Below are 22,765 nucleotides of genomic sequence, written 5' to 3' on the forward strand. Positions count from 1 at the left end.
TGCTTTTTTTTATTTAATTGGAAAACTGACTATGGATGAAGTTTAGCTGCTTCCTCAACTGTTCTCATTAAGAAGAACAATAAATAAGTCCTGTGTTACTGGCCATCCTACATTAAACAAAGAAGACACAGAGAATAGCATCCCAAAGACTAGTGTCAGTGAAATACAGCTGCAATAAGTAGCTCTGCTGTGGTTGGAGCAGACAGGTTATGGGGACGCTGAGGAGCAGGAGCAGGCATATATTTGCTACAGCAGGGCTGTACCCACATAGCAAAATTGGTATGGCCCAGATCTGGCCCACATACTGCAAAGAATGACGGCCCTTTGGTGGGCCAGATCAGGTTTGCCAGAGGTGGCCCACACATGGGCCAGCACAAGGCCAGACACACTGGTGGTCCTTTGCTGGCCCATGTGTGGATTACCTCTGGCAAACCTGGTCTGGGCCACCAAAGGGCCGTCGTTCTTTGTTGTATGTGGGCCATGTGTAATTTGTGTGCAGCCATGGGCCAGTTCCAGACACACTGCTGGTCCAGAACAGTTTCAGCTCTGGCCCCAGATGTCAGCCTAATATGTACCTTATTCAAGCCATGTAAAAACAACATGTGCCGGAACATAATAGTGCAAAAGTAACACGACAAAACTGTTCATACAGTGAACAGACTGATTCTTAAATGGCACTTTTCTACTCTACATAGCAGGGTGTATGTCAACCAGATGTGAGCCAGGTCTGGCAATGATGGTACTATTTATGTTCCTGTTTTCCTATTTTAGATAGAAGACCGAAATGCCATGTTGCAAAACTATACTGCTATGGTAGCCAACGTTTCAAATGCAGGTTTGTGAGTGTACACTTTATCTAAAACCTAGTGAGGGTTTACTCATGTTTATCACTGGGTGGCTGTAGCTCAGGAGGCAGAACATCCTTCAAGGTTTTTGTTTGTTTGTTTGTATCCCTGTGTGTGCAGCTGTATCAAACAGATGGAGTGATTGAATGTTCTTTTCAGTGGTGGAATGTTTTGGCCTGATTTTTTTTAACTTTACTGACAAAAAATAATTGGAGATTATCTATCAGAATTTCAGGAGCAGGACCACGCCTCCAAACACGCTCCTTCCGGTTGTCATCTATATAGGTTCCCCCAGTTCTGCAAGCTGTTCATTCTCATCTACGTGCCCCACCCTCCCTCACTCCTTGTTTTCCATTCGTTAACTTCTTCATTTCTATTTAGTGCATGGGGATCTGCCAGGCCCGGGAGCCATCACCAGTCCCCTTCAAGGCCTTCCCCAAACCACAGCTCAACTCATGTCAAAGCATTCACTTTTACCTACTAAAACAATATCAAACCTAAATAAGACTTGGGCCCAACTAGTGAATAATAAATTAAAAAAACATGGATGTTCGACTCTTTGAGTGTCAGGAGCAGCTGATCCTTTTGCGCCCACTTCTCTGAGTAAGGAGCTCCTAGTGGCTGAAGTCAAGCTCTCCAACCACTACAGTAACTGCTTTGACCTCTATTAGAAACTCTTGATGATGACTCAAATAAAAGTGTATCATATTGGCTCATGCACTGGTGGAATCATGCACAATTCTGGGAAATTACTGGGAGATATGTTTGTTGTCTTCTGTGAGTAGACAAGAGTAAACAAGACTAGAAAAAAATATTTGCTCAATAATACAAAAGTTTATTATTTTATATTATTTTTTGCTGCCAGAATGTGCTTCACATCAACACATAATACAAAGAAAGAAATTCATGAATAGGCAAGAAAGACAAAAACAAAGGAAGTCAAAAAGTATCCATTTGAAAACAGCTGGTCCAAAAAAAGACTAAAGCCGTCACCTAGAATAAACAATAGGATTACTCAACAGGTTAGAGTAAATGTAAATGAAAGCAGAAAGAAACAGTTACATTAAGAAAGCGCTCGAGTTAAAATACGTTTTTAAAGGTGATCTCAAAGGAGACAGGCAGTGATGCTTCACCAGAGAACTTCACTTCACTACACCTTCGTCATGTTGGCAGTGACTGAGGAGGAAGGAGAGACAAAGGGAGCTTCAGATTTTCTCTGCAAATACTTTTCATGTGTTTGTGTGTTAGCATAACTTACGATGCTTGACCCACTGAGCGTTTGGATCAGCACAAAGTTGTCCTCCGTTTCCTGTGTTAAAACTGTAAATAAAAGACAGACGTTTATACAGATTGTATGTTTGTATGTTGGACAACGTGCTGACTTACATTATAGCCTTCACACAGGGTGGTCTTGCAGCCTGCTGACGATATGTTTCCCCCACCACCTTGGCGCTCATATCCATGTTGGTGACGTCAACGCAGCACGGTCGTCCCTTTCCAGGATGAGCTGGAACTGAGAGGTAGGAGGTTAAAAATTTATTTATACAACCTGAGAAAGTCTGATTAGAAGGAAAATCAAAGTTTTACAGATTTTCATTAAACTGTCTCACACTTGGGAGCCATCTTGAAACTCTTTTTTTAGGACAGTTTGGTGATAAACAAACAAAACAAACATAAATTCAAATTTGCAACCCACAGATTTGAAAGCAGATGGGCTGAGTGCCATGTTTCTCACATGTGTCTCTGACAAAAAAATGGACTCTGTTTAAAATTGTCTGAGGTGTTTCTTATGAGAATCACAAACAATCAGAAACTTTCAATAAATATAGAAGAGAGAGTTCACCAAATTTTCGAAACTTTTAAAAGGATTCATTTTCACTTTGTCTTTAACTAAATAAATAACTCATTTTGCACATCAAACTGAAACATAAACAGTTGGGAGCCGTCGTCTCCATAGAGTACGGTGAGGCTCTTCACAAACAGCTAGGACCCAACATCAGAAATTGTAACTGCTGTTATCAATTTGATATATTTGATCTCTTTTTTCCTTTAGAAAAGTAAGATCATAGTTACCTTCAGAGGAGTGGCAGCACACACATATTGAGAGCAGGAGGAGCGTGATGGAGAGAATCTTGACTGACATTTTTACCGGTGGTCCGGCTCACTGATCAGGGTGAAAGTGAGTTGATTCGTGTTTGGTTATTTATTGGTAAGTGCAGGAACATCTGCAGAGTGTTTCTGTGCATTTGTGTGGTGTGTGGTACATAACATGTCTGCCTGTTATCAGATTTTAATATTTCAAACCACCAACGTCTCTGAGAACTTTCTGAGAAACAGCCTCACTCAACATTCACAGGCACTTAAATATGGTGTTCAGCCTGACGAATGATGACTGACTAATTTTTGTTTTTCCATTTTAACTGACAGTGGCTGCTGACCTCTTGCAGTTAAATGGAAATTAAACAAACCCATCCAGTGATTGTTGTAATGCACAAGTCAGGTCTGAAGTGAAATTAAAAGTAGCTGTTAATGCCTCTTAACATCATCTGTTAACTGACTGACCTCTGGCTGCTTATTTTTCCAGTTTGTTTGCAGGAGGAGGAAAAGGATGGAGCAGTTAAGAACATTTCCTTTATATTTATCATACAAAAAAGACAAGAACACTGCATCCAGGATAGAAGCATGTGCATTCATCTTTGCTTTGTCTTGTTGGCTTTATGTTCAAACATAAAAACTAAAAGAAAGACCATATGTGTGCCCTTATTAGTATATGGATTTGTGTTGGTGTGTGGAACTATAGCCTAAGGTTTATATTGTTAACTGGTAATTAGGAGACGGTCGAGTGTCAAACAGGTTATATAAATAAAATACTCAAATCCTCAAAAAATGTTGCCAACTGTTGTGTTTAAACATCTGCAGAATATGAAATATAACATACCGAGATGTTTCCAGCAAGTCAAAAGTAAAGACTTCCTGAACCTGATGACACAGAATCTGGGATATTCATTTCTACTTCCACGTCTCTGCCTCTGGCTCATCGTTACAATATTACCTCGTCATTCATCAACATATTACTACTGTCAGACTGCCTGGATGAGTTCCAGTGTAGTGTTGAGTTACTCAATCCCTTGGCTTTTTCTAATAAATGCTGACATGACTTTGCAAAGTCAGCATTTTTCCTCTGTGTAATAAATCATGTGGTTCATCAGGCCCTGTCAAACTAGGAAGTGGTAAACCTTCTCCCCTATGTGCCAGCCAGTTTTCAAATATCGCACTGACGTCGTCTTTCTCGATTACGCTTCCTTTCCTATCATGTTGCACGAGTGTTAAAAAGAGCAATCGAATCTTGTGGTTTGTTAGGTGCAACTTTGCAAACCTAAGCTGTGCTGCCATGTGTATCCTCTATCTCAGGTTCTCATCTCCTTTTTAGTATCCCTTCACTTATTGTAGTTCATGTCTGGCCATGTGGAGACAACCCAGGCCGGGCCGACAGTGCCGACATCAGGTTCACAATCGACAGCCACAGAATGTGTTGTTCTCAATGTGTCTCATTGGATACAGGTGGATTCAATCACTGGTTATTTACTGACTGTGGATCAGAACTATAAAATACAGGAAAGAAGCAAGAGCTACAGGGTCCAGGGTGAAGAAGCCTCTCAGAGCCGTGGAGGGCTTGACCAGGTTCACTAGCAGGTGGTACTGCTGCTGTAGACTGGGGAGCATGATCATCTGCTCACCATCTAATACATACACAGGAATGAGGTTGCACACTATGGGTGGAGAATACATCACAGGACCATGTTAAACTGGTTTCCTGCCAGTTGGAGAATCTTTCAGAGATGCTATGTTTCTAATGTTATGTTTCTGATGACTGATGTTTCTTGTAATAATAGTGGATTCATTCTGCCCTGTTCTCTTTGGAAAGAAGAGCCTTTCTCCTGTTGGCCATTACAAACAAGCCATACATTATCAGTCTTTTTCTACTTGCTATGATGTATGGTTTAAAGCGATGATGGCATTAACAAAAAGCATGAGGGTAAGCTGAAGATGCAAAGATTTAATTCAGAGTGGCCAGCTGGTCAGAGTTAAAAATGAGTATATCAGAGGAGAAGTTCGATTTGAGCAGTCCGGAGATAAAGGCAAGGTTGAGATGATCTGATCGTGTGTAGAGCAGAGATAGTGGACAAAGGATTTTAAAGCTGCAAGGCAAAAGAAAAAAGGAAGGTTTGATGGGTGAGGCCTAACCGCTTATTTTTGTGCATTAGTTTGTGATTAAACAAAATTTGATTGAAGAATGTTTTAAACGATAGCAGAACAACAACATAAGTCTTCTAAAAGAGACGATCTCACAGTGGCACACACTTTATTCCAGCTACTAATAGTAATTATCTTGCAGTGAACCAAGAACCTTTTGTGTTGAACCTTGGGCTGGAGTGCACATTTTAACACTTTTGTCACAGCGCGGCCCGCCAGTGTGTTAGTTAGAGCAAGGCCCAAGAGCAGACATAGGCAAGGAGACGTGACATGACTTAACAAAATGCAAGCCTTTATTATGCCTGATGACAGAAGGCAAAAACAAAAGCTACGATGAGTGCAGGGAAGACAACTAAACTGGAAAACAGACTAAGAAAAACCTATGAAACTGTGATAAAGCTATGAAACTTCGAGAACTCATGCTATGACTGTGGCTTTGAGAAACGTGACAACTATGACGAGACATAACTGGGACGCTTACACAGACGACACGACATACACTGAATGAAACACAGAGACTAAATACACATAAGGGGTAATCAAGGGAAGTGGCCACACATGGGAGCACAGCTGGCACACATGAACCTAATGACAGGACAGGGGAAGTGAAACTAAATACAATGAACAAAGAACACTGGACTCTTTCAAAATAAAACAGGAAACATGGAGATGTTGACATGACACAAGGGAACCTGATAAACCATGAACTAAACTGCAAACTAGGCCTCACAAAATAACTAGATAACTAAAAAGAATACAAATGAAATAACAAAATAACATAAAACTCAGAAACACCGGGCGGCATGGCCTTTCCTGTGCTGCATGCAGGGACATTAAAGATAGCTGGCTGTTTTCTTTCCCCCACGTGATGGCAGCAAAGGTGTAATAAACACTGACCAGTTGTCACCATGATGGCTGAATTGTTACAAAAGGTTTATGTTGTATACTCTGTGGATGATGTTGTGTGCAGCTGAACTTTAGGGATTTTTAGTTTTATTGTTAATATTATTTCTATTTATTTCCTTTATTACTCCAAAAGTTGATTCTGTTCATCTGGACGTAGCGTTTTGTGGCATCATAGATGGTCTTTCCCTGTTCACATAAATGGCCTCCTTGACTCCGCCCTCAAACCAGCGTTCCTCCCTGTCCAGGATGTGTACATCCTCATCATTGAAAGAGTGTCCACTGGCCTGTAGGTGAAAATAGACTGCAGAGTCCTGGCCTGACGAGGCTGCTCTTCTGTGTTGTGCCATCTGCTTCGCCAGAGGTTGTTTGGTTTCCCCGATGTATAAATCCTGGCAATCCTCCTGGCACTTAACAGCGTACACTATGTTACTCTGTTTGTGTCGGGGGACCCGATCCTTAGGGTGGACCAGTTTTTGGCACAGCGTCTTTTGAGGTTTAAAAGCCACAGAGACCCGGTGTTTAGATAAATGCGTCTCAACTGCTCCGATACTCCTGACACATATGGGATCACTACAGGTTTTCGCTTGGGCAGCGGTTGTCCTTCTCTCCTGGATTGGCCGGAGCTTTCTTTAGGTGCCTTTCCCGCTTTGAAAAAAGTCCAGCTGGGATAACCACATTCACTCAGGGCCTTCTTGATGTGCTGTTCATCTGCCTCCCTGGCCGCTGTGTCAGTGGGGATGGTGTTCGCTCTGTGTTGTAGCGTCCTGATGACACCCAGTTTGTGCTCCAGTGGATGATGAGAGTCAAACCTTGGATACTGATCCGTATGTGTAGGTTCACGGTACACGTCAGCTTTTAGATGTCCCCCATTACTGATGGAAATCTCACAGTCTAAGAAGGCTAACCTGCCACTTTTCATATCCTCCCTGGTGAATTTGATGTGTCGGTCCACCAAGTTAATGAGAATTTGCATAATTAAGATTAAGGAACTGACCTCCCAGCCCATTGTTCCTTCAGTGGGCTGGTTTCAGTCATTATGCAAATGTACTGTTTATAAGATCGGGGAAACCTGCAGTCAGCTGAGACTGAAGAAGTCACCTGGATGAGTGACGAAACGTTTCTCCCACAAAACGCTACGTCCAGATAAACAGAATCAATGTTTGGGAGATTTACTTACCTGGATGATTGAGCATGCATCAAGACATTTCCTTTATTAATTAAAAAATCTCATGAAACACACAGAGGTAATCAGGTTGATGGAGCAGGCATCCAACCACCAGTCCAGGGATTATTAGAGAACCTGCTCCACCACTTGAGTGCCTACTGTTTTTAATTTCTAATGTCTCGCACGTTTTTCTTTATTGTTTTTACTGCAACACAGCCTCAAAAGGCAGCAGGTCTTAATTTTCACCTGCAGGGTGAGACCAAGAGTCATGAGATTCTAACTTCACAGGTCAATAATACAAAAGTTTAATTAACATTATTTCATTATTATTTAACTTTATTGTTTATTTTTAAGGGATGTAAAAGTAACACCAGGTATCAAAGTGATTCAGTGGCTGTACTTCTCACAGTATTATGTTTACATGCTTACAACTTCAGTCACCTTTCTCAATCACTATGTGTTAATAGACCTCTCTGCATTGACTTATTGCTTGTTATTAATCCCTGGCTCTCTTCCACAGCACGTCTTTATCCTGTCTTCCCCGTTTCACCACAACTGGTCGCAGCAGATGGCTCCGCCCCTCCCTTACATCAACACCAGCAAATGGGAACTAGTGCAATATGAAAACAATTGTGTCTGTTGTTTATACAGTAGACATATTTGTATATATATTGTACACATATATTTTAGATATATGTTCTGTGTTTATTCCTTTTCGTTATTGAGTGACTGTGTCTTTCTTTGCACAGAGAGAATTGCACCTCAGTTTCGTTTTGTTTCTTCTAAGATTCTGATTCTGAATGTTAACCTCGTGAACGGTTGCTGCTGATGTTTGCTGCTGTTGCTCTGCTATTCCCTGCTACACGTTACGCAATAATGTAAATTTATTGAGATCTGTCATTTAAATCGTAGCAATTTAAATGACAGATCTTGTTTTAGAACTTAGTTTTTGTATTTATTTTAATGTTTATTTATACTTTTGAACCTGTTGTTTAGCAGAATGCTGCAAATACCAAGACTTAAGAATTCGTGTTATTTTTTCACATCATGTCAAATGTTTGAATGACATTAAAGTCCAATTCTAATGCCAGACATGGATATGGATCTATCCAGGTAAGAAGAAGAAACCATCAAAAATCAATTTCACCTCCTTTAGTGCAAATTGTTCTGCTAAGGCAACAACAAGAAACCCACAAAACAAAATGGTTTGGCAGGTGTGGGCCACAGACCATTACTTTCTTCTCCTCCTGATTATTTGCTAGGGTCCTTATTACATTTGAGAGCTTGTGATGGCATCTGCACCCTGTACACGTTGCACAGGTAGTCCAATTCCCCCAAGTCTGCAAACCCTTTGTGCCCTTTGTGATTCACCTTCAGATCCACTAGGCCCCAAAAAGCACACTGCTGCCACACCACTACTAGAGGTTTAAAAACTTAGACCAAATACAAACACCCACAATCTGTGCTGAGAAATGTGATATAGACTGTTGTGCAAAATCTTTTTACTGGGTTGCAGCTGGAATTTTCACACCCATTTCCCACAGTTACTGTGTGGAATTAGGTTTGTTAGATTCAGAAAGTCACAGAAAGGCCAATACAGAGCTTCAAGCTGACACTGGAAAAGTGTGTGTGTGTGTGTGTGTGTGTGTGTGTGTGTGGGGGGGGGGGGGGTGTTAAATCAGAGTAAGGTCAATGTCGTTGGGAAGCAGAAAGAACAAAGCAGAAATGCAAAGCTGAAGTTCCACAGTGTGGATGCTATGTACCCCTTCTACACATTAAAATAGCTTCAGTTACAGTAAGCAGAGTTACTCCTGCACAATAAGACTCATACGTGACATTAAGAAACTAAACATTTCACAAGATGCGGGCCTCAGGCAGACATTCAGTCTGATTTCACTTTCTGTTTCCCTGAATTTGTGCAATTTCATCCTTCATCATCCAGTCCACTTAAAGATATTCGTGTTTTTCTCCTTTTACATACAAAGTCATTATTTCAGAGTATTATAGCAAGAATGTATCAAAAGCACTAAACTCTTCTGTCAGCCATTTATACAGAATTTCTTGCATCAACTCTGTGCGTGTGGTTAACCACAAGTTATATAGACGTGGCAAAAGTTTGAGCGTACGTGACAGAAAAGGAAATCATATGTGTTCAGCAGCAACAGATGGTATTGAAATTGTGTATTTCATCCCTGCACAGACTCTTTTTTTTGTCTTTCACAGGAAGGGCTGGCAGAAGCATCTCCACCAACTACTAAGCTTCTGAACTGAGGATGCATGCAGCACAACGGGGCAATGAACACGCACATCAACAGCAGGATTTCTGGTTGTTCTGGGGGAGACAGGAAACACTCATTTCTAGCTAAATCGTTACCACGACTCAGATCAGTGCCAGCAACAGGCAGCTGATCTGGCACACCCACTCACTCTGTGCCAGACATCAAGGTTAGAAGAGCATAAATGTGTGACACACATCAAAAAAGCTTGTTGTTATTCCCCACACCAACAAATCTGTGTCACAGTATGACTGTGACAGTATCCCAGCAACATCTTCAGTCCAAAACAAATTTGTGTATTTATTCTTATCTTTTAGACCCTTCACTGTAACTCTTAGAGATGCTAGATGAGTAGTTTCTGAACTCCCAAAGCATTTTCAGGGGGAGAAATATTAATAATGACAGCAACATTATCATCCTTCTGGCAGTCAAGGGAGGGTGCACAGTTTTGCTAAAACAGAAAGACTATCGTGAGAAAATTTTGTCATTGCTCAGTGAGAAAAATTGTATGAGCCCCTGAAATGAGACCCAGGAAGTGGTTACAGGCAGGGGGTGATAGACTGTGTGAAGCAGTTAGAACAAGACAATGCCACTGATGGGGCCTCATACCACAGACTATACCCAAGTCTGTATGGTTTAATGAAGATACATAAAGACGGTGTACCTTGAAGACAAACTGTCTGTATGATCCACTCAGTCACCTATAACATTGCAAAGTTTCTGGCTTCGATCCTCAACCCGTTGACAGGCAGCCCTAAACACCACATCCACAACACTTTGCTGTTTCTTGGGAAGGTGAGAGATGTTGTTATGGAGGCAGATGAGTCAATGATCTTGTACAATGTTACATCTCTCTTTACTTGTGTAACAGTCACTGAAGCAGTGGAGGTAGTTTGTAAGAGATTACAAGATGACCCCAACATCAGCAACAGAAACAACATTACAAACAAAAACAGGCGCAGACTCTTAAATGTGCTGTACAGTCTAATTACGGATTTTTTGTGTATTGTCATGATTTTTGTTTTTCCATTCTAGCTGACAGTGACTGTTTTTTTTTTCTTGTAGTTGAATAAAAAACAAACCACACAGTGATTGTTGGCATCTGTCACAGAGGCTGGCACGTTTGAATGACAAAGAAAAAGGACTATTATGCTTTTAATTTCATTTAATTTGCTGGTAATTTACATTTGACATTAATTTGACATTAAGTTATTTTGTCCTTTGAAACAAATTAAAACTCACTTCAAAATGTAATATTGAAATCTATAGATTGTAATTTCAACACATATATGCAAAGATTAGAAAAAAAAACTTCAGGGTGGCTCGTTTTTATTTAGGCATTAAACTGGACGTCTACCACATACTTGTGTTGTTGCTGCCATCCGGAGCATTTTAATGGCATGGAATTAACATTTACGTGACACAGCACCTAGCTGTACCAGCTTTACAGAAGCACATAAGCGCAAACATAAAATAAAATAAAATAAAATAAAATAAAATAAAATAAAATAAAATAAAATAAAATAAAATAAAATAAAACTAGAATGTTGGCATCATGACAGACTGAAGTCAACAGCAAGAATAAATTACAAGGCTACACCAAAGGTAAGAGTAAAAAAAATAAAGAACAGTTATAAGACAGTTATATTAAAAGAAGGCGCTCTGGTTTAAATTAAAGGTCATTTCAAAGGAGATATAGATGATGCAGAAAGGCAGCGATGCTTCACCAGAGGCTTCGTACTTCACACTTTCGTCATGTTCGCAGCGACTAGTGAAGAAAGAAGAAGTGGAGCTTCAGTTTTTTGTGCAAACACTTTTACTGAGTTTGTGCCTGAGTCTGTGTGTTAGCATAACTTACGATCCTTGACCCACTGAGCTTTCGGATCAGCACAAAGGGGTCCGTCATTTGTGTGGAAACTAGAAATAACATGAAAAAGTTATGGAAATGTGTGTTTTTATGTTCGTGCGTAGGGCAACATGTTCAGACTTACATTATAGCCTTCACACAGGGTGATCCTGCAGGCTGCTCACGGTATGTTTGCCCCACCACGTCAGCGCTCATATTGCGGCTGGTGACCAGAACGCAGCACGGCCTTCTCCTTGGAGCATGGCGAGCTGAGAGAGAAAGTCGATCAGACATTTATGTATTTGGCCTGAGAAGTGTAATTGAACAGAAAACCCAAGGGAACTCCAGGTTTAAAATAAATAATAAAACTCCTCTAAATAATAATAATGATAAAAAAAAATGGTTGTTGAAATGTTACTTGAAATTTTGTAAATGTTTCTGTGCTTAACGCTGTAACCATTCTGACACTATGGAAACAAATAAGAAAATGAGTTGATGAAACATCAAAGTGCATTACACATAGTAATTCAAACCAATCTGTTTCCACTAACAGATGTGAAGAATTTGTTATTGTTCATTAACCCTGTTTATAAACAGGAAAAGTGGGCCAGCTGAGCAGAAGAAAAACTCACCACTTGGGGGCCTTCTTGAGGCATTTCTACATATTTATTTGGTGTAAGAGGGACAATGTGTTACAATGTAGCCACTGAACAATACTGCAGACATAACTATGCCAGATTTCTAAATAGCAAATGTCTATAAAGACGGTGTTTTGAATCTTTGTGTCACCCTTAAAATGTTGGCAGTATTAATTAGCCAGAGGCTTGTACAAGTCAGCTGACAGCATAAACTGCATAAATATGGTTTATCAATCCAAAAGATATATAATCTGAAAACTTCTACTAAACCTTCACTTTAAAAAAAACAAAACAACAAATTTAGACATAAAGGAGCATCTTTTAAAAGGCCATGACTAACTGAACAAATTTATCCTGGGAAACACCGTCTACAGACATCTGGTGCTTGGTGGGTAGAAGGTGAGAGTGTAAAAAATGGACAGAATACAACTGGTGTCAAAGTTTATATAAACCATTTTTTGATAGTGAGTTACAGCTACATATGAAATAAATAAAAGGACTGGGTAGTTAGGATGTGCAGTAATAGCAAGCTAGTGAAGCTATATCCACTCCCTGTCACTCCTACTGTAAGATACACAAACTGTAAGATATGTGTTTGATGTTACAGTAGGTAAGCTCTATTACTTCTGTTTTACCCCCAAAATAAGCAAAGCATATCACACACATGCTCAAAAGCAGAGCTGTATAGTGTATGTGTCAAACATGTCTCGCTAAAGCATAAAAATGCAGTGAAGCCTTAAAAGTCTTCAGTTTGCTACACAGGCATGACAGTTTGCAGAAAGTTGCAAGTTTTTCTAAATCTTGCCAACTTATTTTTAACCATTAAGAGTAAAAAAAAAAAACCCCAATGCAAATGAATGTTCTGTGCTTTTCTAAGTCCACTGTGATCTGTAATAATCATGTAGTGAGACCCACTGTTGGAACTCCACTATCTCAGGGTGTAAATGTTTACTTCTTTATATTAAAATGAGAGTTGGTTACTATGCAATTGTATTACTGTTTGCGCAAACTTGAGATCGACTTGGCCTAATTGTGGGCCATGGACACCCTTCATGTAGACAAAAATAAATGTATGTGTACATGAAAGCAGGCCTAAGCAGCAGTAACGTTGTTACGAAACTAGCCTGAGATGAAAAGCTAAGCTCTGCAGTGAGGTAATGACAAATTCAGTTTAACTCCTTTTTATTTATATAGCGGCAAACCACAACAACAGTCTCTTTAAAGTGTTTCATATTGTAAGACAAGGACCCTACAATAATATAGACAATATTCAATCAGTTTAATACATCTTATCTCTCTTTTTTTCTTTAGAGAAGAAAACACAGTTACCTGCAGAGAGCTGCCAGCACAGATAGAGCGAGAGCAGAAGGAGAGCGATGGTGTGGATCTTCACGGACATTTTCACTGGTGGTCTGGCTCACCGGTCAAGTTGCAACTAACACAAGTTGATTAATGTTTGGATATATATTAGAGAGTGAAGGAAAATATGCAGAGAGAACTGCTGACGTGCTTCTGTCTGCCTGTGCGCTTGTGTGTGTGGTTGTGGTACATCACACCTCCACCCCTTTACAAGTTTGAACTTCTAATGTACCAGCTTTCCGAGAAAAAGCTTCTCACATAGACAGAGATGTGCAAAGACACTTAAATGTGGTCTACAGTCACATGATTGATGCTGCCAGTTTGTGCATTGTTATTAGGGACCCCTGATTATATTTGGTTTTCCATTTTGACTGACAGTAAATTCCTAGCCCTTCCTTCTAGTTAAAATAAAAAAACAAACAAACCACAACATTTCCACGTTGACAGAATTTTTTTGCCTGCTTATCTAGGTATCAACAAATCCTCAAACTCTAAACCTTCTGCTTGGAATTTAAGCCATTTAATTGAACTACAGGGAGTGCAGAATTATTAGGCAAGTTGTATTTTTGAGGAATAATTTTATTATTGAACAACAACCATGTTCTCAATGAACCCAAAAAACTCATTAATATCAAAGCTGAATGTTTTTGGAAGTCGTTTTAGCTATTTTAGGGGGATATCTGTGTGTGCAGGTGACTATTACTGTGCATAATTATTAGGCAACTTAACAAAAAACAAATATATACCCATTTCAATTATTGATTTTTACCAGTGAAACCAATATAACATCTCCACATTCACAAATATACATTTCTGACATTCAAAAACAAAACAAAAACAAATCAGCGACCAATATAGCCACCTTTCTTTGCAAGGACACTCAAAAGCCTGCCATCCATGGATTCTGTCAGTGTTTTGATCTGTTCACCGTCAACATTGCGTTGCTGCACGCTTGACTTTTCTCAGTTCATGGGCAGTTATTTTGCGCCTTGGTTTTTCCACACGCTTCTTGCGACCCTGTTGACTATTTTGAATGAAACGCTTGATTGTTCGATGATCACGCTTCAGAAGCTTTGCAATTTTGAGACTGCTGCATCCCTCTGCAAGATATCTCACTATTTTTGACTTTTCTGAGCCTGTCAAGTCCTTCTTTTGACCCATTTTGCCAAAGGAAAGGACGTTGCCTAATAATTATGCACACCTGATATAGGGTGTTGATGTCATTAGACCACACCCCTTCTCATTACAGAGATGCACATCACCTAATATGCTTAATTGGTAGTAGGCTTTCGAGCCTATACAGCTTGGAGTAAGACAACATGCATGAAGAGGATGATGTGGACAAAATACTCATTGCCTAATAATTCTGCACTCCCTGTATATAAGGTTTCCTCTTTAAGTTAAACTGTTTTGCCCCTGAAACAGGTATAATAAAAGAAATCTAGAGACACTACAACTGCTTCTTTGATCCTTCTAATATACTTTTTAGCAGAAGATCAGAAAAGTTTCACACTCTGCTCTGGAGGAAATGTAAATTGTGACAGAAATATGAAGTTGTTGATCGTGTTAGTTTGATGAACCACACACGCAAAGATCAAAATTTTCAGACACTTTTCTGACTGAGTAAATCCCCCAGTTAAAATATTCCTCTTCAGCCATATTCATCATCATCATCATTTATTTATATAGCACTTTAAAAACACACCTGGTAGACCAAAGTGCTGTACAATACTAATATGCACATAGTAATAAAACCAGACATAGCAAAAAAATTATAAAAATAAATAAATAAAAAATAAATAAAAAAAAAGTCAGTTACCCACAGAGTTAAAAGCCAGGGAATAAAAATAGGTTTTTAATAATGACTTAAAAACTGGCACTGATGTAGCCTGTCTAATATGGAGAGGAAGGTTATTCCAAAGCATCGGCGCGGCAACAGAGAACGCTCGGTCTCCTCTAAGTTTCAGCCGTGACTTTGGCAGTTTATCAGGGGAAAATGGTGTTGGCGTGTTATTTAATTTGCCCTCCTCGTAGCTATTGCTACAGCTGTATTCACTTTTATCTGGGCTTAACTTTAGGCCCATGGCCCTAAATTAATGAACTGGACCTGTCTAGGTTTGTGTTGTGTGTGCATTTTTTTGAGTATTTCTATTGGAATTATTGGATGTGATTATAATATTGTCAAGACTTGAGTGAGAGTCTGGTGTTTCTCCACCGGCTTCCTGTGTTAACCCGTGTCTGCTTCCTGATTCCACACTTTGCCCTACTAACCTGGCATCTGGTTAGTCAGTGAGGCTATATTTAAGACCAACACTGTCATCATTTCTCCACCAGTTCGTCAGCTACCTCATGGTGGTAACCAGGCCTCATTGCTTCTTCTGTTCATGCTCATGGTTTTAACTTACCTGGTTTTCTTGTGCCTACAGTTTCCTCATCAAGTCACCGCTTTGCTCACCTGCAGCTCAATGACCTGGATGCTGGTCTGCTTGGTAAGATTCTCCACACCTCTCTGCAATCTGTTCCTTGGGATCAAAACTACTCACTGTTTCACCCACCTGTCCTCCTGCCCATCATCTCCTCTGGATCATAAGAATAAAATAGGGTTGGAAGCTCATTTACTCACCTCACGGATCCTCACTCGGTTTCCCTCCCCAGAGTCTTACTACCTCCATCCACAGAATCAGTATTCCTCTCACCTCCTTATATTCACTCCTCACTTCCAGGTCCATTTCCATGCACTGGCCTCCAGGGCCCTATGACAAATATGGCTTCCATATTGGACTCCTCTGCACTGAGGAGTTTCTGCTTCAGTCCTCGTGTGAAATTAAAATTCTATTTGTCTCTTACTAATGGTAGCATCTTGTTAACACACACTTGCTGTTAGAAAACATACCACCCCATTATCCACATAATGTGAGCACTTTTTTGACTGAATGGGTCAAGGAAACAGATATAGGTTATAAGTTCTGTAAGAATTACAGAAATAATTATACCATTAAAAAAACATACATTTACATTTTGATTTGAGCTGAGCATAAACAGAGAATTTGTAGCAGTGGCCTCCTGATAGCACCTTCAGCCAACACATCCAGCTGTTTCTTGTACACAAACAGATGTTTCTGTTGTCGTTTAAAGGCATTCTTATGCATCACATCCTCAGAAGCAGGAAATTAGAGGTCATCCAGGTCTTCATGTTGTTAAGTTGTTGGTTGGTTTATAAAACTGGTATGTGTATTCTGGCTTTGTGGATAGATAAAACTAGGTATCGTCTCTGTCATAAGACTATAAGGGAAGCAGGTATAATATACATACATACATCTGTGAGCGCACTGAGCAGCTCCTTTAGTCAGACACTGAAACAACCTCGCTGCAGGAAGGACCGCTTTGACAGACCATTCATCCTGACAGCAGTTACGCTCTATAACTCCTCAGTCACAATGTCATGAGTCACTTGGACACTGTGGTCATCCACAATTACCACGTCATGCATAAAATGCATCTTTCACATATATGGACCTGTGCATGTATATGTGTATGTATATTTATATTTATTGTGTATGTATGTATGTGTATTTGTGCTTGTGTGTGTGCATATACATGTCTATACTTATAGATACTTAGATACTTATAGATATCTATTACTTACATAGTAATAGTAATAGTAGCATAGTTTAACTTTATTACTTGCATATCTCCACAACCCTCCATCCATAACACATACTGTGTAAGCGTGTACACAGAACCCCAGCTACTGTTGTATATATTGTATATTGTATTATCTTATTTATTTTCTATTCCGTGACTTTATATTCTTGGTATACTCTTTGTATTCTTCTGCTACCTGTCCGTGAGCTGTGGTAATGCACAAATTTCCCCACTGTGGAATAAAGTCTTATCTTATTTTAAACTTAAATACATGCAGTACTGATCAAATGACCTGATAAAAAGGACCACGTGGCTCTGGTGACTAAGCTGCACTTCTGACACAGAAGTGCAAAAGATATTAAATGATAAATATTATGTGCTACAAGTGCAGCCTGATGGAGGCTCAGTACTGAAATCGAGACTTGAGGTCTGTTATTTGACAAAAGGCTCTAAGAATACAATCATTTTTAGCTAGACGACAGCAAACCTTGTGATTGCTCAGGCTTCTTTAGAGTCATGCACTAGGTCTGGAAAAGAAACGTGACCAAAAAGGACTGACAAAAACCAAAAATGACAGCGGTACTGTACCATATTTAAAGACTGGTCGGCACATGAGTGAAAAGGCTTACCACTTCCTAGTTTGACAGGGCTTCAGGACCCACATGACTTATGATACAGAGAAAAGAAATGACTGGGCTCTGAATCAGCAAGCTGATGTCAGCATTTAATAGAAAGAAAAAACTGTTAGGCAGCCCACAACTAAACAGCAACTCCTCCAGACAGTTCAGAGGACAGAAATACACTAATAAATGAAGAGGTGGTGTCATATTGTAATGGAGGTGGAGAGGTGGAAATAGAAAGGAATATTCCGTACTCTGACATCAAGTTCAGGAAGTCTTTACTTTCAAAAGATTAAACTAAACTTTGTCGAAACATCTCAGTATGGTTGAGCTGTATTTGGTATTCTTTTGCATTTCAGAAAGAAAAGGGTTCCTCCTTTTCAGTCGTTTTCTAACTTTACTGTCATGAACATCCTTAACATCTTGTGAACTTTTTTTGGCAGCTATCTGGACTGTTTCCACTTCTCACTGTAGAGTGGGCGGCCTTCAAAATGTTTGGAAAGTACCCCATAACCCAATATTAAGCACCAATTGCTTCCCTGAGATCACAGCTGGTGTCTTTCATACACAGCGTTGTGTTAACACCCATTGAATAGACACTGCTAAAACCTCTGGTTTCACAATGGTGCACACACTTGCTGGTGATTAAGTGCGTTTGGTTAGCAGGACCTTGAATCGCTAGTTTTTTACAGACTGCTTCTGCATTTTGGCTACGTGGGTGTTAAAAAATGATGGTGCTGTGTAATATGTCATGTTTTGTTGTTCATCTTGCATTTAAATAATTTAGAAACTGTTAGAAACCAGATTGCCTTTTTAAATAGCATTCTGACATGTAGTAGTTTCTTTTTCACATGATTGTAGGAGTGTAGTGACGCACAGTCACAGGCTCCCACAGTCTGCAGGTGGTTTTCAAAGTGGCATCACTGTTTTTAAAAACTGTTTTTATGTCTTTGATCAGGTATTCTGATACTTTTTTGACCTTTTGCAGAAGAAAATGTCAGAAACATACATGATGAGACGCAGATTGAAGAAGAAGAGAAACACTGAATGCAAGATGTCATTTACATCTTTTATTTCTGATCACTGGTGCTGCTCCACATCTCCCATTTAGATTCAAAGTTGTGACAGGGTTGCCAATAAATACATTTCTTCTAAAGACAATTAAATAAACTAGTGGACTGTATTAGCAAACAAAATGTTGTACATTCAATACTGAGGGAATGAATATGCTCAGTAATAAATATTTATTCCGGTGGATCAAGTCAATTCAACTAATGGTCCCACCAATAAATGAATTGAAAGACATTAGATATTCAACATAGTAAATTAACATAACTATGTCCATCAAGTGTATATTATTATACACCAATATATTAGTTTGTATCAGATTAAGATTTGAACAAACATTGTTCAGAGGTATTTTCAGATGTCTCACAAGTGCTCATCTCAGAGGTAGATGAAGAGGACGGTAAACCAGTGGAGGCTGATGGAGGAAAGGTGGTGCATGTGATTGTCGAGAAGAGCTAGACTCGAGATTTAGATTTTGCTCTTCTGAAAAAAAAAAGCAAAAACATTTATAAGACAACAGATTAGTAACTGAAGGATTGAATACATGAGTGAAGAAAAGTCCAGGTGAGCATGTGAGTGAATTAATGGTGATGTTAAACTCACTCAAGTTCTACAATCTTGGCCTGAACCCAGTGAGCTCTCCCATTAATGCAGTAAAGGCCAGACTGTGTCTGAAAGCTGCAGAAATGACAAACACATTAAATATTTGTACTTAATACATTTTATTAAATTCACTCGGCTCATTGTTCAGTCGAGTGTGTTGCTTTAAATGTATTGAAAAGTGACTTGAGGGAACTACTGTTGCGATTTAGCAATATATAATAATGTGCTCAATTAAAAACTACACATCTTTTAATTAATCAAGAAATAACATTAACATGGGTCTTTCAATCTATAACTTTGTACTAGCTCTATGTACCCAGTTCTTTAAATTGAAAAACTAAGGCCTCGATTGATTCATTTAAATTAGGAGGGATTCTTTAACAAAAAAAAAGATCCAGCCATTTGTTAATTAGTCTTTCAGGACGCTAGCCATTGCTTGAAGTTGTTGAAATATTACTTACATAACTGCATTGACACATGGAGGGTTTTTTCTCTGGACTCTGTATTCCAAGATTGGTTCTATTATCTTCTTACTGGTGACTGTTTTACAGCATTCAAACACCTTTGAAACTGCTGAAAGTTTTTATAAAGGCATTTTTATGTAAAATAAATTCATTTGAAAGATATTAAACAGAGTCTATCTGAAATTCAAACTTACCATCTGATCCAGACACAGCCACCAGGACAACAGCGACCAGCGCAAACAGACTTACAGATTTTACCATTTTCAAACAGCTTGAAAGTTATTAGATTAAATAGTCAAGAAAGGATTATCTGTTGGTCTTTCCTCTCCCTTTTGTCTCTGAAGATCCTGGTGAACTGACAAACACCTTGAAATGCTGGCTACTTAAAGGCCTTAAAGCAGAGGCAATCTTTTAATTAGTCATCTTACTCATTCTTCATGTGATTGACTTTCTTTGACTCTAAAAAAGAATTCCAAGACATTTCAAGCCAGAAATTTGGCAATAGTTTGAGTATCTGATGGGGGGTGTTAGGAGTTCCACAGACGCTGCGAGTCACACTAATGACACGACTTATTTTATTAATAGACTACATAAAGTAAATGAATTTAATGAAGAATATATAAAGAAATAAGACTGTAGATCAGTTATTTATTGTAAACTAAAACACAAAAATTCTCTCAGTTACTATAAGTTAATAACTTATGATGCTTTTTTTAAAGACTTTTCACTTAACCATTGTCATTTGATGAAGGTCACCTCTGTGGCATTCATGACACAAAATCTTTTGCAATATTTCTGGGCAGGGCACGTTAAGTATGCAGTCATAAGTATGTTCCAGTGCTGTGACGTACGGACATGTCTCACCAGCTCCACCCATGTGCAAGAAAGCTCCAGGGTTCAGGGGAAACAGAAGAAAGTTTTTTTTTTATTAATTAGAGGAAGTAAGTGAAAGCAATGGTGAAACTAAAGTGTGTCCTATTCACTGAGTTAAAGCAGGAGCACACTCCACAATCCCTGTAGATTTATGTAAAATACTGTGCCCTGAAAGTAAAAAAAATAATGACATCGGTAAATCTGTAGAAAACAATGAACTTACTGTAAAGTACAATAAAGATCAAAAACTCAGCTGAATATCTGGTTTGACACTGTTTTAAAGTGGCACTTTTTTTCAAGTAGACTCAGACGCAGGTGGCTGGAAAATTTAGGTGGCAGTAGTTCACAGGAAAAATATCAAGTCTGGAGTTCTGTTGTTGTTTCATTTTTGCCAAAAAAGCCAAATGAACAGAACACCATGACATACGGAAAGCAAAAGGTAATCCACACATCTTCACGTGTTAGCACTTTTCTATTCCTATCATTAATCCATGATTTCCTCCACTTTCTCTGCTGTATATGGAGCCTCCCAAGATCCATCTGTCTGACTATCCCACTTTTTCTTTGGTAGCCTCTTCCTTTGAATTCAACTACCAAGTCCCCTTGTCTTCTTTCCTCTGTAAGGAGGATATATTTAAAACAATATCAATAATAATCCCTCAACTTCAATACACTTCTCCAAATAAAACCAAACAGTCATTCCAAAAACAGCATTGCTATGTTCGTTTAGTTAAAAATCAGGCACACAAACCAATAGCCAAAATATTTCTCTATACACATTTAGAGTCTCCAGAAATTAGCTGCAACCCTGAATTTCTCAACACATAAATCAGTCAGAAGATACACTGAGCCGTCGTTGCCCTGCCAGCTCCCTGGTACAAAGCCTAGTTAATATCCAGCTGAGTCCACCAGAGAACAGAGCAGGTAGCGGTCAGCAGAATTCACAGTAAGAAAGTGGGCATCATTCAGACTTCCTGCTGCATGATGCAGCCAAATCCAGATTGAGGTTTTCTTTCAAACATGGACTGTTTCTATTAGATAGATATGACAATATCTATCTAACAGACCCAAATTTATTCATGTAAATGGGGAGTATTCTGCACATATCAAGGTTAATTATGGCGTTGCACAGTGTTCCATGGACTACATCTATTTACATTGTATATGCCTTCCCTAGGCAATAGTCTGCTATGCAGATCATGCCCAATTTTTTCCATCCGTGAAGCCACATGACACACAGCAATTAGTTAAACTGCAGGAATGTGTTAAAGGCATAAAAATGTGGATGACCTGCAATTTCCTACTTTTTAATTCAGATAAAACTGAGCTTGCTGTACTTGACTCTAAAAATCTTAGAAATATGGTATCTAACCAGATTCTGACTCTGGATGGCATTACCTCGGCCTCCAGTAATATTGTGAGGACCCTTGGAGTCATTTTTGACCAAGACATGTCCTTCAATGCACAAATTAAACAAATATGTAGGACTGCTTTCTTCCATTTGTGCAACATCTCCAAAATTAGAAAAATCCTGTCTCAGAGTGACGCTGAAAAGCTAGTTCATGCATTTATTACTTCTTGACTTGACTACTGTAATTCATTATTATCAGGAAGTCCTAAAAACTCCCTGAAAAGCCTTTAATTAATCCAAAATGCTGCACCATTAGTACTCACTAATTTAATTTAATATCCTGTTCATCACATACTGGTTGTTGAATAATCAGGCAGGCCCCCATCATATTTTAAAGACCTCATAGCAACTTAGCACCCTATTAGAGCACTTCGCTCTCACACTGCAGGCCTACTTGTTGTTCCTAGAGTATTTAAAAGTAGAATGGGAGGCAGAGCCTTCAGTTTTCAGGCCCCTCTTCTGTGGAACCAGCTTCCAGTTTGGATTCAGGAGACAGACACTATCTCTACTTTTAAGATTAGGCTTCAAACTTTCCTTTTTGAGAAAACATATAGTTAGGTTCGCTCAGCTGACCTTGAACCCTCTCTTTGTTATGCTGCAATAACGCCATTCTACTGGGGAATTCCCCTAATTCACTCGCCTCTTTTTGCTCTCTTTGTGTTTAAAATATTTCTCCACAGAGTGTCTTTAGTCTTGTCTTCCTCCCCTCACCTCCAAACGGCCATGGTGGATGGCTGCCCTTCCCTGAGCCTGGTTCTGTAGAAGGTTTCTTCCGGTTAAAAGGAGTTTTCC

The 22,765-nt window shown here is 39.2% G+C and overlaps 2 protein-coding genes and 1 long non-coding RNA gene across 3 annotated transcripts; 1 reads left to right on the top strand and 2 right to left on the bottom strand.

Moving 5' to 3' along the window:
- Nucleotides 1-1,665: 1,665 nt before the first annotated feature.
- LOC146701577 (eotaxin-like) lies at nucleotides 1,666-3,071 on the bottom strand. Its single transcript, XM_085467875.1, has 4 exons — nucleotides 2,919-3,071; nucleotides 2,232-2,358; nucleotides 2,104-2,165; nucleotides 1,666-2,021 (listed from the first exon to the last, which is right to left on the bottom strand). Exons 1-4 carry the CDS (start codon nucleotides 2,986-2,988, stop codon nucleotides 1,996-1,998), a joined length of 285 nt encoding a protein of 94 aa, XP_085324001.1. The 5' UTR covers nucleotides 2,989-3,071; the 3' UTR covers nucleotides 1,666-1,995.
- A 7,522-nt stretch (nucleotides 3,072-10,593) lies between these two features.
- Nucleotides 10,594-13,485, bottom strand: LOC146701578 (C-C motif chemokine 3-like). The gene is made up of 4 exons (XM_085467877.1): nucleotides 13,260-13,485; nucleotides 11,438-11,561; nucleotides 11,305-11,363; nucleotides 10,594-11,214 (listed from the first exon to the last, which is right to left on the bottom strand). The coding sequence occupies exons 1-4, from the start codon at nucleotides 13,327-13,329 to the stop codon at nucleotides 11,189-11,191; spliced, it is 279 nt and encodes a 92-aa protein (XP_085324003.1). The 5' UTR covers nucleotides 13,330-13,485; the 3' UTR covers nucleotides 10,594-11,188.
- Nucleotides 13,486-15,287: 1,802 nt separating this feature from the next.
- On the top strand, nucleotides 15,288-18,605 carry LOC146701579 (uncharacterized). The gene is made up of 3 exons (XR_014922371.1): nucleotides 15,288-15,404; nucleotides 15,716-15,778; nucleotides 18,543-18,605. It is a non-coding gene; the product is annotated as an uncharacterized LOC146701579 (long non-coding RNA).
- Nucleotides 18,606-22,765: the final 4,160 nt, after the last annotated feature.

The sequence above is a fragment of the Copadichromis virginalis genome, linkage group LG9 (assembly GCF_057382275.1).
Source record: "Copadichromis virginalis isolate Kocher_CV1m ecotype Utaka linkage group LG9, C_Virginalis_male_GT1.1, whole genome shotgun sequence".
NCBI lineage: Eukaryota > Metazoa > Chordata > Actinopteri > Cichliformes > Cichlidae > Copadichromis > Copadichromis virginalis.